General features: G+C 36.7%; 1 protein-coding gene across 1 annotated transcript in view; it reads right to left on the minus strand.

Moving 5' to 3' along the window:
* The window catches only part of NELL2 (neural EGFL like 2), a 419,520-nt gene that overhangs the window by 50,751 nt on the left and 352,470 nt on the right, over nt 1-16,299 (minus strand). Inside the window, exon 16 of the mRNA XM_070947964.1 lies at nt 4,979-5,119. Within this exon, the coding sequence (XP_070804065.1) occupies nt 4,979-5,119 (141 nt within the window). The remainder of the gene's footprint in view (nt 1-4,978; nt 5,120-16,299) is intronic.

Genomic DNA, 16,299 nt, shown 5'->3' on the forward strand with positions numbered 1-16,299 from the left:
CTGTGTTCCTATTACAGTATTGTTTTTTCTTTATTATGCTTGCATTATATTGTGGTTTTTTACTCTAAATTATAGAGGGGAGAGTATTTTGTATCCTAGTTTTAATATTGCCAAGTACTTGGGAATAAATTTTATTTGAAAAAATATGGATGCTTTAATGGATGCTTTAATGGGTCTCCTTGCATCCCTAGACTCCATCTTCTGATGCCAGCAATCTAAATTTGGAATACCAACAGGCATCATAGGCCTGTCTAATTTCTTAGAAAGACTGATCTCTTTATGAACTGGTCTTCTCCAATAATACATTCAGACAGCTTTTTCTTTCCCAGGAAAGAGAAATTTCTTTACTCCCGTGAGATTAATTATACTTAGATTTTAGACACTTAATATGTAAAGATTGAATGAAAATGAAAATGTAAATCTTAGTCCTACCAAAATGAAAGAGGTTTTCTTTCCCCTTACCTCTTCTTGATTTAAATAGCTCATAACAGAATGTGCTGTATAGTCTTTCCTGAGAAACATAACAGAGTTTCTACATAAATACCATGTTTCCCTGAAAATAAGACCCTGTCTTATATTTTTTGGAACCCTGAAATAAGCACTTGGCCTTATTGCCATGCACTCAAAAGCCTGAGTAGGCTTATTATCAGGGGATGTCTTATTTGGTGGGAAACAGGGTATACCTTAAAGTTTTATTTCAGAACAATATCTTAGAAGTACCAAGTACAGGCCCACTAAATAATTGCCATTTATATAATACCTAATCTTTGTACAGCTAAATTTGAAATACTGCTGCACAGTTTCTTTTCCTTAACTGTAGCATTTCTACAAATTGTAAAAGCAGCATATTATTATTTTATTGGTGGTAAATGTTTTATAGGGTAATAAGAGGTTTCTTTAAAATGTACATTATATTAAAAATGTAAAGCAAAAACAAAAACATAACATGGAATGGTTTTATTTAGATAACAATAAAATTTTCTTCTCCTTTCCTGAAAATCTAGTAATTAATACATTTAATAAATTCGGTCTATAAAATTTTGATTATACAGAAATTGCCTGATCATTATGCAGGTTGTTCTCAAATTATGACCACAATTGGGACCTGAATTTCTGTTGCTTAATAAGGTAGTTGTTAAGTGAATCGTGCCTAATTTTAATATCTTTTTTGCTCCAGTTGTTAAATGATCATTGCAGTTATTAAGTTAATCATGTGGCTATTGACTTTACTTGTCAGAAGCTGGTTGGGAAGCTTGCAGATGACCTCAGATGCTGCAAATGTCATAAATACATGCCAGTTGTTAAGTGCCCCAATTTGATCACATGATCGTGATAATGCTATGACAGTCATAAGTGCAAAGACCAGTCATGTTTTCAGGGCTGTTGTCACTTTGTTGTAAATTGAGGACTATCTGTATCATTTATCCACATTTCCTGAGCCAAACATATACAGTTAATCATGCAGTCAAGCTGGTAGGCATGTTGAAAGTGGTAGACTTTATGATCCTTCCATTGCTCTAATGCAGCAATCTCCCAACAAATACAGAATGATTCTATAGCATCTAAACAGAACTTGTACGTGAGTGCAGACAATGCCATTTTGCCCAGTTAATCCACTAATTGTGTATGAGATACTGGATTTATAGAGATTTTATGCAACTATTACAAAGCCATAAAGATATTCTGGGAATGTTGGAGATGGAGCAGACCAGAGGAAGTTCCAATCTCTTTGTTTTTGCTCAGCAGCACTTTTAGAAGCACATTATATTCTTTCAAATGAGGCATTGTAAGAAAGTATCATGATCCGCTGCAATGCTACTTATAAAGCTGTGGGGCAATTAATTATATTGTTTAAAATAGAAAAGAGCAAAACTTATCTTTAAAACATTGGTTGCTTTTCAAAATGAGGCCACTTGCAATTTTTAGAATATCTTCCTTCTCATCTATTTTCCCAGTCCCAAACAGCTGCTTAAAGTCTACCCAATTTCATGGAATATGAATGTGCATGTGGACATCAAGTGACATTTCCAGTTATTTATCTGATGAAGGCATACTGCTTATTCTATAAAGCTACAAAGTAGCTTAACCACACTTTACTTTGCCTTGGTTTGTATTATGAATAAATATGTTACAAAATTTATAATTCTCACTGTTTTTTTCTCTCTCTCTCTATTTGTATTTTCAAAGGCATTATGAAAGGGCCTCCCAACCCCTAGTCTGTGGCCCATTACCAGGCCTTGAGTCATTCAGAACCTGCCCATGGAAGTGGCGGGCAAGCACATGCTTGTGCACATTTTCATTTGTGCGAGCCCAACACTTGTGCAAATGGAACTGCACATGTGTGCACTATTTGCCATCACTTGCATGGAACAATCTCCTCTCCCACTCCCCATCCTCTGGTCCACAAAGGCGGGAAGCTTGGGGAACTCTGCATTATGTGGGTAGGGATATTTCTCCCACAAAACCTCCTAAAAAAATCCTTATATGAATTTTCTACTTAGTTTAAGATTTAGTCTGAACTGAGGTCATTTATTCTTTCTGTGATATCCCACATTTCATGAAGGCTCTTAGTGTTCCCAAAATACTTTAGGAAAGCAGATGTTGCAGAAAGAGCAAAGAAATAGAAAGCTCTTTTGGGGAGACATGGGAAGAGATGAAGGATGATCCATATGGAAAAGTATTTTATGTGTATTTTTTTTTGAAAAGTTTTTATTTTTTAAAAAATAAAACATAAAATACATCTTTTTAAAGCAAGGATTTGATCCAGTATAGAATGAATACAATTATTCACATTCCCTCAACCAATTTTGTTCCAAATTTTATCCATTTACATCTTAAAAAAAGAAAAGAAAAAAAAATCTTATTCTAAACATTTATCATTCTACTATGTCACCCTAAATTCTAAACAATTATTTCCAAAACACATCTATTTCATCTGGCCGGGCTGGCTTGATCCCATCCTTTCGGTTTTAATTTGAAATTGGTTTTAACTGGGTTGTTTTAAATTGAGGGCCGAAATTATTTAATATCTTTTAAATTGTTTTAAATTTTATATGTTATGTTTTATCTCGGCTGTTCACCGCCCTGAGTCCTGTTGGAGAAGGGCGGTATAAAAATAAAATAAAATAAATAAAAATATATATATATATATATATATTCCTCATTTATTTATTTATTTATTTAAATTTATATACCACCCTTCTCCCAAAGGACTCATTTCTAAGACCCATTACATCGAATCTATATTGTACCTCTCTTAGATGGCAGCTAGTACCCATAATCTTAACAAAGAATATTTTCCTCCTCTCTTAATCGTTTCTAAATCAATTGACATTTCCATCTAAAATTTATCACTCCCAAAATACTTTATTTTGAAGTCTAATATTTAACTTGTTCATAACTTAAATAGCTATTTCCCAACAGTGTTTTCTGCCACTTCTATCTCTATTTATTTAACTGGTTCACAGTTTGGCTTAACTATTCTCCAGTATTATCTCTTCCACTTTCTCCTAGGTTTATTTTTTGGCTGGTTCACATCTTAATCAGTTGCTTTCCAGCAATGCTTTCCTCCACTCCTAACCTTACTTATTTAGGCTGGTTCACTGTGTAATTTTAACTGCATATCAACGTTATCTCCTTCACTCCTCCTAAATCTATTATAAAACTGGTTCGCAACTCAAATAGTTGCTTTCCAGCGGTGCTTTCCTCTGCTCCAACCTCTATTTTTAACTGGTTCACAACTGTATTTCAGTTGCTCTCCAGGTATATTTTCCTCCACTCCTAACTCTCTTTTTTTTTGGCTAGTTCACAGTTTTGCTTTAACTGTTACCCAGCGTAAGCTTTCCTCCACTCCTATTGGCTGATTCACAGCTTTACTTTAGCTGTTTTCCAGCACGTGCTTTCCTCCACTCCTAACTCTTATTTTTATTTTTAACTGGTTCCCAGTTTTGCTTTAACTGTTCTCCAGTATGATGCTTTCCTCCACTCCTGCCTTATTTGTAAGACTAGAACTCAGCTTTACTTTCACTGTTCTCTGCAATCATGCTTCCCTCCACTCCTAACTTCACTTGTTTAGCTGTTTCATAGCATTTTGTTTTAATTATTGTCCAGCTTTATGCTCTCCTCCATTTCTACATCTCTTATTCAATTATTTAGCTTTAAATTAATTCACAATATATTACTCATATTTATTTTTAAATCCGTTCTCCTCCATATTTTTAACTGATTTAAAATAAAAAAGTATATCAACAAATATCTTAGCTCCTATTCTCTTAAGCTTTCTCCCGTGCCATGCTTATTTTCAATAAGTATCAACATTTTAAATCACTTTGAAATCAATTTTCTATAATTATTAAATCTGTAAATAATTCTTTTTAATATCCACCACCTTAAAGAACATTTTCTTCTAAATTATTAGATCTGTAAATAGAGCTTAACAATTCCAAATTTATAAAGGTATTAAAGCATCCAAAAATCATGTTTTTCATGATATTTCTCCCACAAAACCTCCCGAAAAAATCCTTATATGAAATTTCTACTTAGTTTAAGATTAAGTCTGAATTGAGGTCATTTATTCTTTCCGTGATATCCCACATTTCATGAAGGTCCTTAGTCTTCCCAAAATACTTTAGGGAAAGCAGATGTTGCAGAAAGAGCAAAGAAATAGAAAGCTCTTTTGGGGAGACACGGAAAGAGATGAAGGATGATCTATATGGAAAAGTATTTTATGTGTATTGATATGGTATTTTTTCCCCCCAAAGTAAATTGCAATGGATCAGATTGCTGAAATAATGGTCAGTTCCAGATTATATCCCCAGTCTTGTGGGGATATAAATTACAATAAAGATAATATTTGTTTGCCCTGTATAAGATTTCTGGGCTCAACACAACGAATTCTTAGCCTAAATCAAGACAATTAGTATCATTCAAACACAATTTCATAGGAATACCAAATGAAGTATGATGCCCCTTTACCAACCTTCACATGATTCTCCACTAGATGAAAACATGCCATTATCGTGGTAACCATCCCTGCACTCACAGTGGTACCATCCAGGTAGGTTAATACAGGTGGCACGGCTGTCACAGTGAACAAAGCCATCTGAACATTCATCAATATCTGCTCAATAAATAGAAAACAACATAAACCATAGTATCAGTCCACAGAAATGGCTGTTGTTTGTGGACACATAAAAGAAATTGATATACAAAAAGTATTTATATTCTATCAACTGAGATACAATATACTAAAAAGGAACTGAAGTGTAATAAGTATTATCTTTTTGCAAAGATGCAAGATGCAAAATAAATGTGAACCGTGAACAAAATAACACCATTAAAATACTCAGTATTGTTGAAACATTTCTAATTCATTCAAAGAAGATAAATGAGAAGCATATTTTGGGTGCTACTGCCCATGGCAAGCAGAAAAAGTCATTTCATCTGGAAGGTTATTTCTATTATCCCTTCTCCCATGTCTCGCATTAGACTATCTTGTATCTATTGTGTAGCATGAACAGGACATTAAATCATAACTCCTTTTCTTCTATAGTTAATTCTTCTAGAAATTATTTTTTAGATTTTTTTTTTAAATACAAAGTCTATTCCAATGCACATTTTGAATATGAATTGCATCATTTGTTGTCATAATTAGCACATTTCCCAAGCTGAAACAAACTGTTTTCTAGATCTACTTCTCTCTAGTCTTGCAATGGCAACCAATAGTATTTCAGAAATTGAAAATATACAGTATAGATTTTTTTAAAGGAATGTATGGAAAAGTAATAATAGTTTACAATGAATTAATTCAGACAATTGAAAATGAGTTAAACTGGTATTTATAAAATAAATTTATCCCTTTCACAATATCCATAATATTCCATTATATCTCGAGAAAAAACTTTAGTAAATAAAATAAAAGTTTCCTAAAGTTCTTATCTGGAAATTATGCCACATAAAACTTCTGATTTTTTCCCTTTCATTTCCTGCAGCAATGTACATAGATAAAATGGTAAGTAGGTACATGAATATTTATGAAAGGTTTACAAAATATTTAAAAGGTATGACTCTATTGACTTAAATTCTATATAGAATGGAAATGCTTTTTAAAAAATAAAGCCAATATTCTCAAATAATTTTGCAAGTTAATTGGACTTTTTATTTTTAGTTCCACCTTTCCTTTAAGAACTTTAGGGTTAGATATACATGGGACCACCTAATCCATTCCACTCTCCTCAAATTGTAAATCTGTCATAGGCTAGACCAATGATGGCTAACCTTTTTGCCATCGCGTGCCAGGAGGGGGGGGGGCAGGGGAGGTTTGCACACACGTGTGCCCACACCCATAATTCTATGCGCCCTGTCCTGCGCATGTGCGCACAACTCCCCTCCCCCCTGCTCCTGGCATGTGATGGCCAGGTAGGCCCTTTTTCTTTTTCACCTGGCTCCAGATCCTCTCTATGTATCTGGGGAGGGTGAAAACAGCCTTCCCCACTCCCTTGGAGGCTCTCCGGAGGCCTGAAATGGCCCATTTCCCAATTCCTGGTGGGACAGAAAGTGACGTTTTTTGCTGTCCCCAGCCTCCAGAGCCTCTCTAGGAGTCTCTGGAGGCTGGGGAAAGCAAAAAATGTCACTTCCTGCCCCACTGGGAATTGGGAAATGGGCCATTTCAGGACTCCGGAGAGCCTCCGAAGGAGTGGGGAAGGCTATTTTCGCCATCCCCAGATGCATAGAGAGGATCTAGAGCCAGGTGAGAAAGGAAAATGGGCCTTCCCCACCCCCCAGGCCCTCCAGAGGCAGGAAACAGCCTGATTCTTGCCTCTGGCCCAAAAATCGGCTGGCTGGCACGTGCATGCACGCCAGAGCTGAGCTGGCATGCCCACTGATATGGCTACGCGTGCCATCTGTAACATGCGTGCCATAGGTTCGCCATCATGGGATTAAACTGATGAATAACATGGACTTCTGGGTTGGCTCCGCAGCGCCATGGACGGTCTTTTTAGACCGCCGCCCCGCGATCTCGTTGAGCCGTTCTGACAGCGTTAATCAGCTGTCGAACGGCTTGAAAATCTCCCCTTCGGGAAAAGAAGGGGAGGAGAGCTGGTGGGTGAGGGTAGAGCTCCCCGAAAACCCCTGGATTAGTTCCAGGGGTTCGGAGGGCGAGAGCTCCCCGTTCAGCCCACTGAAGCTCCGGATCCGGGGGGACTCTGTTTTTTTACAGAGCTAGGCGTCGCGTCCACTTTCTGCTGTCAAATAAAAGATTAAATGATCTCAAAAAAGCAGGCGGAACGGAAGCAGGAGGACAAGCCTTTCGCAAGTATAATGCTTAACTCCGGGGATACAATGTTTCTAGTTGGATTTTCTGAGCTGGAAGTAAAGATGGTGGTTTTTTTGATGCGATTTTAAAAGTGAAAGTTAGAAAGGAAAGTGTTTGCTAATAGACCGTGCTCAGAGACTGGCTTTAAATTGCTGGATTAGATTTTAAAGAGCTGTTTGGGACAAGATTATTTTGTTTGGTGCGTTAACAAAGAAATTGCTGAAAGTTGTTCAAGAGGATGGCTGTGACTTTATGACTTTATGGTTGTGGGAAGAAAGAAAATCTTTTAAAAATAAAATGGCTTCCAAGAAAGGAGATTTTGAAAGTGCTGGAAGCTATTTGGAGGTGTCAGAAACGATACAGCTGTCTGATTTACAGAACTACAAGGATCCTAATGCAGAATTTACAGAATTTATAAAAGAAGCCATGAATAACCATACTGCAGTTATAAGTAATCAAATAGCAATCCTCAAAGGGATAACAACAGAAATGATGGAGGAGACAAAAGCAAGTACGGAGCATGATGATAATCCAGGAGACATTTTGATTGAAGCAGAGAAGGTGGAAGAATCTTCTCAAGAATTTTCAAGCTTATTCTCTGCTCTTTTTGAAAAAATTGACAGAATCTTTCAAAATTACGATTTGGTTTGGAAGAAAGTAGCAAATGATCAGACTTTCGAAGTTTTAGAAGATGAAGGAGATTTGGTATTTAAACACTTAATAGAAAAGAAACAACTGAACTTTTTTTCACAAACTCTTGACAATCTTTGGTTTTACAGACGAAGGAATGAACTGATTGATATAAGCAAGAAGAGGCGATATGGGGGCTCTAAATCAGAGGAAATTTTTTCAAAAAGGGGACAATCTTTGCAGTTACATCAACCTCAAACTAAAATTAAAAACCTCCTCAAAATAGAAGTAGGAGGGATGCAGAAAGACTGGAAAAAATATAAAAAGAAAGCAAGAATGGAAGATTAACCTTTCTTTTTGGTTTTGCAGTTGTTCTATTAATGGTTAAAAATGATTATGTTTTAGGTGTTACAACTACTGAGGGGGAAAATGTATTAATTCAAATATTGATTTTTAAATATGAAGCATTAATAGTTAATTAAAATGATTATGTTTTTTTAAAAAAAAATGTAGAAACTTAAATAATGATAATGGCTAAAAATGATTATGTTTTAGTAGTTAAAAGTTGGAGGGAGGAAAAAAGATTGAGGGGGTAAATGTACAGATTATGATTAAAGATTTATTTTTTGTTTTAAGATTTTTTAAAACATTCGAGAGTAAGAATGTAAGATTAATCTTTTTTGGTTTTCTAGTTTATGTATTAATGGTTAATTAAAACGTTGATGTTGATGTTTTAAAATTTTAAAAGTTGGAGGGAGGAACAACGAAGGGGGAAAATTTAGAAACTTAGAAAATGTAGAAATTTAACTATTGAATATCCAAGGTTTATTTCTTGTCATAAGATTTCAAAATATCTGAACTTTGAGAAAAGTAGGAGGGGGAAAAATGTTTTTGCAAATGAATTGAATACCTTATTGATATATTAAGAGAATTTTTAAGGTTTGAATGCTTAATATTTGTTAATGGTTTTAAAACTCTTAGAGTTATTGGATTATACACTACTTTGAGTCTATAAAAAGGCAGGTTGATGAAATTGTAAAAGGGGAGTTAAGGGGTCTTGGGAGCTATTAAATCTTGCAGTTAGCTAGTTTATTTTAGCGAATGTTTGGTGAAATCTATGCCCTGTTTTTGTTCTGGGAAGTCGGGGGTGGGGGGTGGTGAGGAGGGGTTGAAGATTGAGTTTAGTGATGGATTATGGATTGATTTTATTTTCTTTTTTTCTTGATGATAGTTTGAATGATTGTTTATATTGTATACTTGTTTGATCAGAAAATAAAAACTTTTTTAATAAAAAAAAAAAGAATAACATAATGGCTCTAATTCATATAGTGAGTTGGTTGATGTTTAACCTGAACTGGATCTCCTTAGTGAGATCCTTAGTCAATGCCTAAATTGTTATACCACTCTATATCTTATGCTCATGCCTTCTGATTATTCACAGGTGTGAACATAAATTTGGCCACAATTCTTGTTACCTCTTCACACCATCACTTTTAAATGCTTTTGATTCTTGACTTCCACATATCTCAGATAAAAGTACTGAAATTTTGCTTTCAAACTTAAAAAAACAAACATATTTACAAACACTGTCAAAGTATTAAAGAAGTGGGCTGTGGAACAGAATTCAGGTGTTCAGATGCTTTTTGAAAACCTATTTCTCTTTTGCCCTGACCTATATTCACTCTTGGAATGAAGGTTTAAAAACAATGCCTCAAAAAAGTTTAAAACTAAGGAACAAGAACAATGAAAATTGTGTTGCTTTAGAGAGAGAGAAACTAAGAAATTACCTAGAGCATTGATATTGACAAGTGTTATGGGCACATAGAAGAATATATAAGCCTGCAGTACAGAATTTAATTGTGTACCTTAGATTCTGCTTGGTGTAACAATTCTATCATAAACTGTGAAGGTTAAAGGTACCAGAGTAAATTACTCTAGATTAAGCAGATTTCTGGGAGGTCATATCTGTTGCACAGAGTATTTTACAGAGGTTTATTTTCCATAGCTGCTTATCTGTCTATCATCTATCATCCATCCATCCATCTCCTTTTAGTCCACCATCATCCTATTTTGCTAACCTAGGAAAATAACTACTTTTGCTGAAGAAAATAATATAAAGCAGCTGCTCTACGTTAACAATGAGAGATGAAGTTTAACAAATTTCCTTTAAGAAGTGATTCAACCAAAATCTAGACAAGGAAAGTGTCCCTCAAAGATCTGTCCAGTCAGCATTGATACAGTATAATAATTAGTCAAGAATGAAAAAAAAAATCTAAGCAAAAATATAGAAACAAAATAGCATTTAAGGTTTGCTGTATATGAAGGTAAGATCTCACTAATCTTCATTTAGAACAGTGGTTCTCAACCTGTGGGTCGGGACCCCTTTGGGGGTCGAATGACCCTTTCACAGGGGTCGCCTAAGCCCATCGGAAAACACATATTTTCAATGGTTTTAGGAATAATTTTATTGTTGGGGGTCACCACAACATGAGGAACTGTATTAAAGGGTCGCAGCATTAGGAAGGTTGAGAACCACTGATTTAGAATAAATCTTTTTAAGAGTAATTTTTTAAAGGACATGCATTCATTGTAGGTAGATCCTAAACCACAGCAGAACCCTTCAGAAAGAATTGCCAGAAACCAAGGGATTGTCTTCCAATTTGGCCTGAACAAAGTCAGCTTTGAAATTTCAAACACACTTTGAAGAAGATTGACATACAGAGACACAATATGCCTACACATTTTTATTTAGCTCATTTGCATCATTTTTGTACAGTTTCTCTGAAAAGCTATGAGAAGAGTAAATCCTTACTTTTTCTGCTAGGTATTTCTCCTACTGGGTAGAAACAGTAAGACAATCTTTTTTATATGTAAATTTAGAGCTCAACTTGATAAAATTATTAATTTTTTACAGTTCTCTGCACTGAAAGCTGCATAAATTCCCATTTGAAGATTAACTCATTGTGTTTTCCATCTAATGTTTATTTATTTATTTGTGGTTCTGGTTCTGGTGATTCCTTTCAGGTCAATGTTAATTTTGTGATGCCTGGCCATGTCCCTAAAATCATCTTAGCAAGATTTCAGAAATGACTTGCCATTGCTTTTTCCTAAGGCTTGGATATAATAACAGGTCAAAGGTTAGCCACCCAGCTTCATATCCAAGACAGGATTAGAACTCACAGTCTCACAATTTCTAGTTAGATGCCTTAACCACAAAACCAGATGATGTCCATCTAATTACCTTTCGCTAACTTTGTCCCCAACAGATTTTCCCAATATACATTAAAATGTCACATTGTAAAATATTGGCTCTTGCTGCCAATAATTGCTTCATTTCTTTTGTCTTGAGTTTTTGAACTAGAAAAGGATACAATATTTTTCATACATAATCCTCGTTTAAGAAGAAGAAAGGATAAACATCTGACTTTTTAACTTCCTGTATGTAATGCCTGCTGATATATGCAAACTCTAAAAGCTCTATTGCAGTGGTGGGATTCAGCTGGTTTGCACCGGTTCATTAGAACCAGTTAATTTTTGCCAAAGGAAAGGAGCAAGGTATACGGCAGCCCAAAAGTTCCTTCCCTTTGTGCAGTAGGGTCAGTGTCCATAGCAGTAATGCAGGAGGAAAGCCCAGCAGTAGACAAGCAACCATGGTCCCGCTTTGAAAACAGGCTACTAAGAAACGCTCTGTCTAAGCCTCCGGTACGGGCATATTTTCTGATAACACTTGCAGTGTGTGTGGACTGTCATCCTGCTGCAACTTTTCTTTCCCAACTGAAGCCAAGGAGGCTTTTGAGGCCACTCTCATCAATCTGGGCAGGGTGAGTACCCGAGAGAGGTGCGCTCTCTGGCTGCCCATGTCCTAATGCCACCCAACGGCCCTCATGGAAAAGGGTCTTTTCTTCAACTTCTCAAAGCCCTTTAAGCCATATTCTCCCACTTGCCTGGCATTTGCTTTTCTTGGAAAGAGAGGTCCACTGTTGTGGGCCAGCCTCCTCCTCCCATACCATTTGCTTTCTGGAGACAAGTAAGTCCCTTGAGTGCCATAAGCCTTTGTAGCTAACATGGCCTTCACCTGCAAATCAAATAGTTTCTAAGCACAGTTTCTAAGCGGTATTATTCAGAAATAAGTTATCTGCACAGAATCAGATAAAACACCTTACCCAAGAAAGCTCAAGCAATTTTTTATTCCCAGTCATGTGTATTTAGAATTGCAAGTTAAATATGTCTAGAATCAGACTGAGATTGATACATCCAGGAGATGTTATCTTAGGTCACAGATAATAACCCATAAAATGTTGAGAAGCAATCTATGTGTGTGTGGGTAAATAGGATTATTTGAAATACTATGTTTTCAGTGGAAATATTCAAATAAATACTATATCCGTGATGGTGAACCTATGGCATGGGTGCCACAGGTGGCACACGTAGCCATATCAGTGGGCATACCAGCTCAGCTCTGGCGTACATGCGCGCGCCAGCCAGCTGATTTTTGGGCCTTCTGGGCCCACCAGAAGTAGGGAAACAGGCTGTTTCCTGCCTCCGGAGGGCCTGGGGTGGGGAGGCCCATTTTTCTTTCTTACCTGGCTCCAGATCCTCTCTGTGTATCTGTGGAGGGCAAAACCAGCCTTTCCCACTCCCTCAGAGGCCCTCCGGAGGCCTGAAAGGGCCCATTTCCCAACTTCCGGTGGAACAGGAAGTGACGTTTTTTGCTGTCCCCAGCCTCCAGAGACTCCTAGAAGTTAGCCATCACTGTACTATAACCTCAAGGAAGAAGAACTGATTTAGTTTTAAATTTCACACATGATCGTCTCTCTCCAGCTTCAATTTCCTATCTATAAAATGGGACCAATATCTTTATTTCACAAGATGTTACAGGTGATGGGAATGCAGATTCTCCACACTTGTGCACAAACGAACATCTAAGAAAATGCTAAGTATCCTTAAATTGGGAGCTATTTTTTCCTGAGCTGGACAGGATCTGTGTTCACCTGAATGCAGGATGCATTTTGGCTTGGAGAACAGTATCACCTCTATGTCCCAAAGGTGCTTTTTCAAGAGATAACTGGACTTTCTGGTTTTTCTTTGAAGACGTTTCGCTTCTTGGATGAGAAGCGAAATGTCTTCAAAGAAAAACCAGAAAGTCCAGTTGCCTCTTGAAAAAGCATCTTTCGGACAACCATGGTGACTGAGAATCTCCATAGATATCACCTCTATGAGAAATTTTTAGTCTTAGATATTCTAATTAAGAATATCTTCATACTGACAGCAAGTTATTATGCAGGTACTATGAAGAAAGTATATATTTTCTTCATCTTCAGCAGCAGTATTTAAAACATACATATTCAAGGTTGCCCAGAGTGTTAAGCTGATCTCCCATGCCAAACCCAGTATATTACTTCAAAAAGAGACAGGTGGAAGTGTCCTGCCTCACTTTTGCCTCACTCAAATTTTCCCTTCAAGTTAACCGGCACTTTGAAGCAGCATCAGTGATGAAGTGACTGGACTGGGGACAACTACTTAAATTGCATATAAAGAAAAGAAACTACCCTATTTTTCTATTTGAAGATGGCAGAAATCTACTCAGGACTGAAATTTGGATGCAGATCAAATACACATCTTTGCCAGAAAGGCCATCACAATTTAAAAAGCAGAATACATATGTAGTGTGCACAAAAGGATTTTCTATCATACTATCACCTACTTGTTCTGTTTCTCTTGTGTATTTTTGTTTTTTCAGTGGTTTGATTATTCCGAGATATAATGATAAAAAGAAAACTATAAAAGAAAGTTTATAAAACAGTATGGTCTTGATGGACTGCCTGCTAAAATAAAGCAAGGTCATGACACACACTTGAAAGTAAACCAGGAAGCCTGTAATTGTGGAGTCTGTCTGGCAAGAACAAAGAATGCTTATTCACAGGAAATATGCACGTGTAAAGCTTGTAACAATTCTGGGTAGTTAGAAAGCTGATAAAAGTAACAAAGATTTAGGCATCTTGTAGACCTCAGCTAGAAGTTAGGAATAGGGATGGCCTGGAGCAAATAGAATGTGTATTAGATAACTGGAGCATTCCTTAGCCAAGGCTTAGGAATAGGGACAACTAGAGACCAATAGAATAAATTGTAGAATTATTACTAAAATGTTTATTAGATTATTTTTCTTATTATTCCGCCTTGTCCTACCTTTTCCTTTAGTGAAAATGTATAAAACTTTCTTAATCCTTTGTTCTTGGCTCTTGGCATTTTGGCCAGGAGCTCTTTTCCTTGGGGTACTCCAATAAAAAGCAATCAAAACCTGCACCTTGTGTCTGGCATCCCTCATTGGCCTCAGCACCAGGCTCAGACCCACATTGGGGATAGCAGTCTAGTGATTAAGTCATTAGGTTAGAAGCCAGGAGATCAGTTCTAGTCCCACTTTAGATACAAAGCCAGTGGGTAACTCTCTCTCAGCCTAGCCCACCTCAAAGGGTTGTTGTAGGGAAAACAGGAGGAGGATAACATATTAGATATGTTGACTGTCTTGAATTATTTGTAAGAATAACAAAGCAGGATTAAAAAAAATTGAAAAGAGAATGAATACACAACATAAACAGAATTCTGTGGCCTCTGCTGTCTCTACTGACTCTGCATGTAGATGCAGGATTATGTGCAAATTAAGCAGAAATGAGTGTATGTTAGTTTATAGTCTGTCAGAAACTAAAGCCAGCAGTTATATAGAACTGCCTGCAATATACCCTGTTTCCCCGAAAATAAGACATCCCCTGATAATAAGCCCAATTGGGCTTTTAAGTGCATGCGCTAAAATAAGCCTCCTCCCTGAAAATAAGCTGTCTCCAAAAATATTTAAACACAGAGCTGGAAATCAGGTAAGACAGCAAGAGGAGCCCCATCTTGCTCCACACACCCCAAAATAATAAGACTTCCCCGAAAATAAGGCCAAGCGCTTATTTCAGGGTTCAAAAAAATATAACAGAGGGTCTTATTTTCGGGGAAACACGGTATAGTTTTTATTTTAAAAGCTTAAACAACTTACAGATTCCACCTGAACTCCCCCTCCACATTACTAGTCCAATCTTAACAAAAAATTAACATAAAGGAGTTCACAAAAAGCTTATAAATATTTGCTAAACCAGTCTCTCCTTCCTCCTTGATGAGCACTTGCTCTCTCAGAATTCCTGACTTCCATTCAATTGCATTCTATTTCCTTCCCCCACAAACCTAATGCCATTTTAGGTAAAAGATTCTAAATTATTCTTATACTGCTTCTGTTTAATTTTGCCTGTATTAAAATACAGATTTATCATTGCGGCAGGTGCTAGTTTTGACTTCAATAAGCCTAAGAGTAAGTATCTGGCAAGCGAGCTGCTGGGTGAGGCAAGGAGTGGCTGGGAGGGGATGGGTGAGGAGAGGCCAGGAGAGGAGAGGCACCCCTCAATGTGAGTGATGTTGAGTTGGCCATGCCCATCCAGCCACGCCTACCCACAGGCACCATTAGGGCAGAGAAATGGTTAAATTATTTGAATCCCACCACTGCTCTATTGCAGGGGTATCAAACTGGTGGCCCATGGGCTGGAAGTGTCAGGTGCAGGCCCCACCCCCCAGTTCTGCAAAGGGAAAAAACTTCAGAAAACAGTCGCAAGTTTGATGCCCATACTCTATTGCTTTCCAAAAAAAAAAAAAAGTCCTGCAAATTTTATCTAATTCTGTTTCAGTGTAAAACCTCTGTAAGAATTTTCTATTTGCGTGAAATCACCTCTTTGATAGACTTTTCTTCACTTAGAGCATCATGCTTTAATCTGAGTATGTAATAAAGATCTAGCCATGTTTCCTCATTATTTTTAATTGGAAAGTATGCCAATTTAAGTTTCAGATTTAGGCCTAAGGCAAAATGAGCATCATCCTAAAAAATCCAGATTTCCTAAATCAATCCACAGCAGCACATGCACCAAATTGTGCCTTCTGTGCCTGCTGCTACTTTTGACATTAGCCAGTTTTTTAAAAAATCTTTTCAAAATACTGAATGATATATATTTTCAAATCCTTTTATTAAGAAACCTTGGTAGAAAGCATATGAGTTAGGTCACAATGACATCAACTAATTGAACAAATTCTACATTGTTTCTCTAAGACAAACCTAGTTATAAAACGGCAAATTCCCCAATTATGAGTCCAACATTGCAGTGATGATTTCTTTGACTGATTATTCAGGAGCAAAATTATTTTAAAGGGCATATTAGTGTTGGTAAGGTGACCGCTGAAGTAACTTTTTGTATTTATTTGCCAAATAACTAGCAAATCACTATCACAAGAAACATTCAGGCCGTTATTTGGACTGAAATGTGTGACATATG

Source organism: Pituophis catenifer, unplaced genomic scaffold (assembly GCF_029215685.1).
Source record: "Pituophis catenifer annectens isolate HBS135680 unplaced genomic scaffold, rPitCat1.0.hap2 SCAF_7, whole genome shotgun sequence".
Taxonomy (NCBI): domain Eukaryota; kingdom Metazoa; phylum Chordata; class Lepidosauria; order Squamata; family Colubridae; genus Pituophis; species Pituophis catenifer.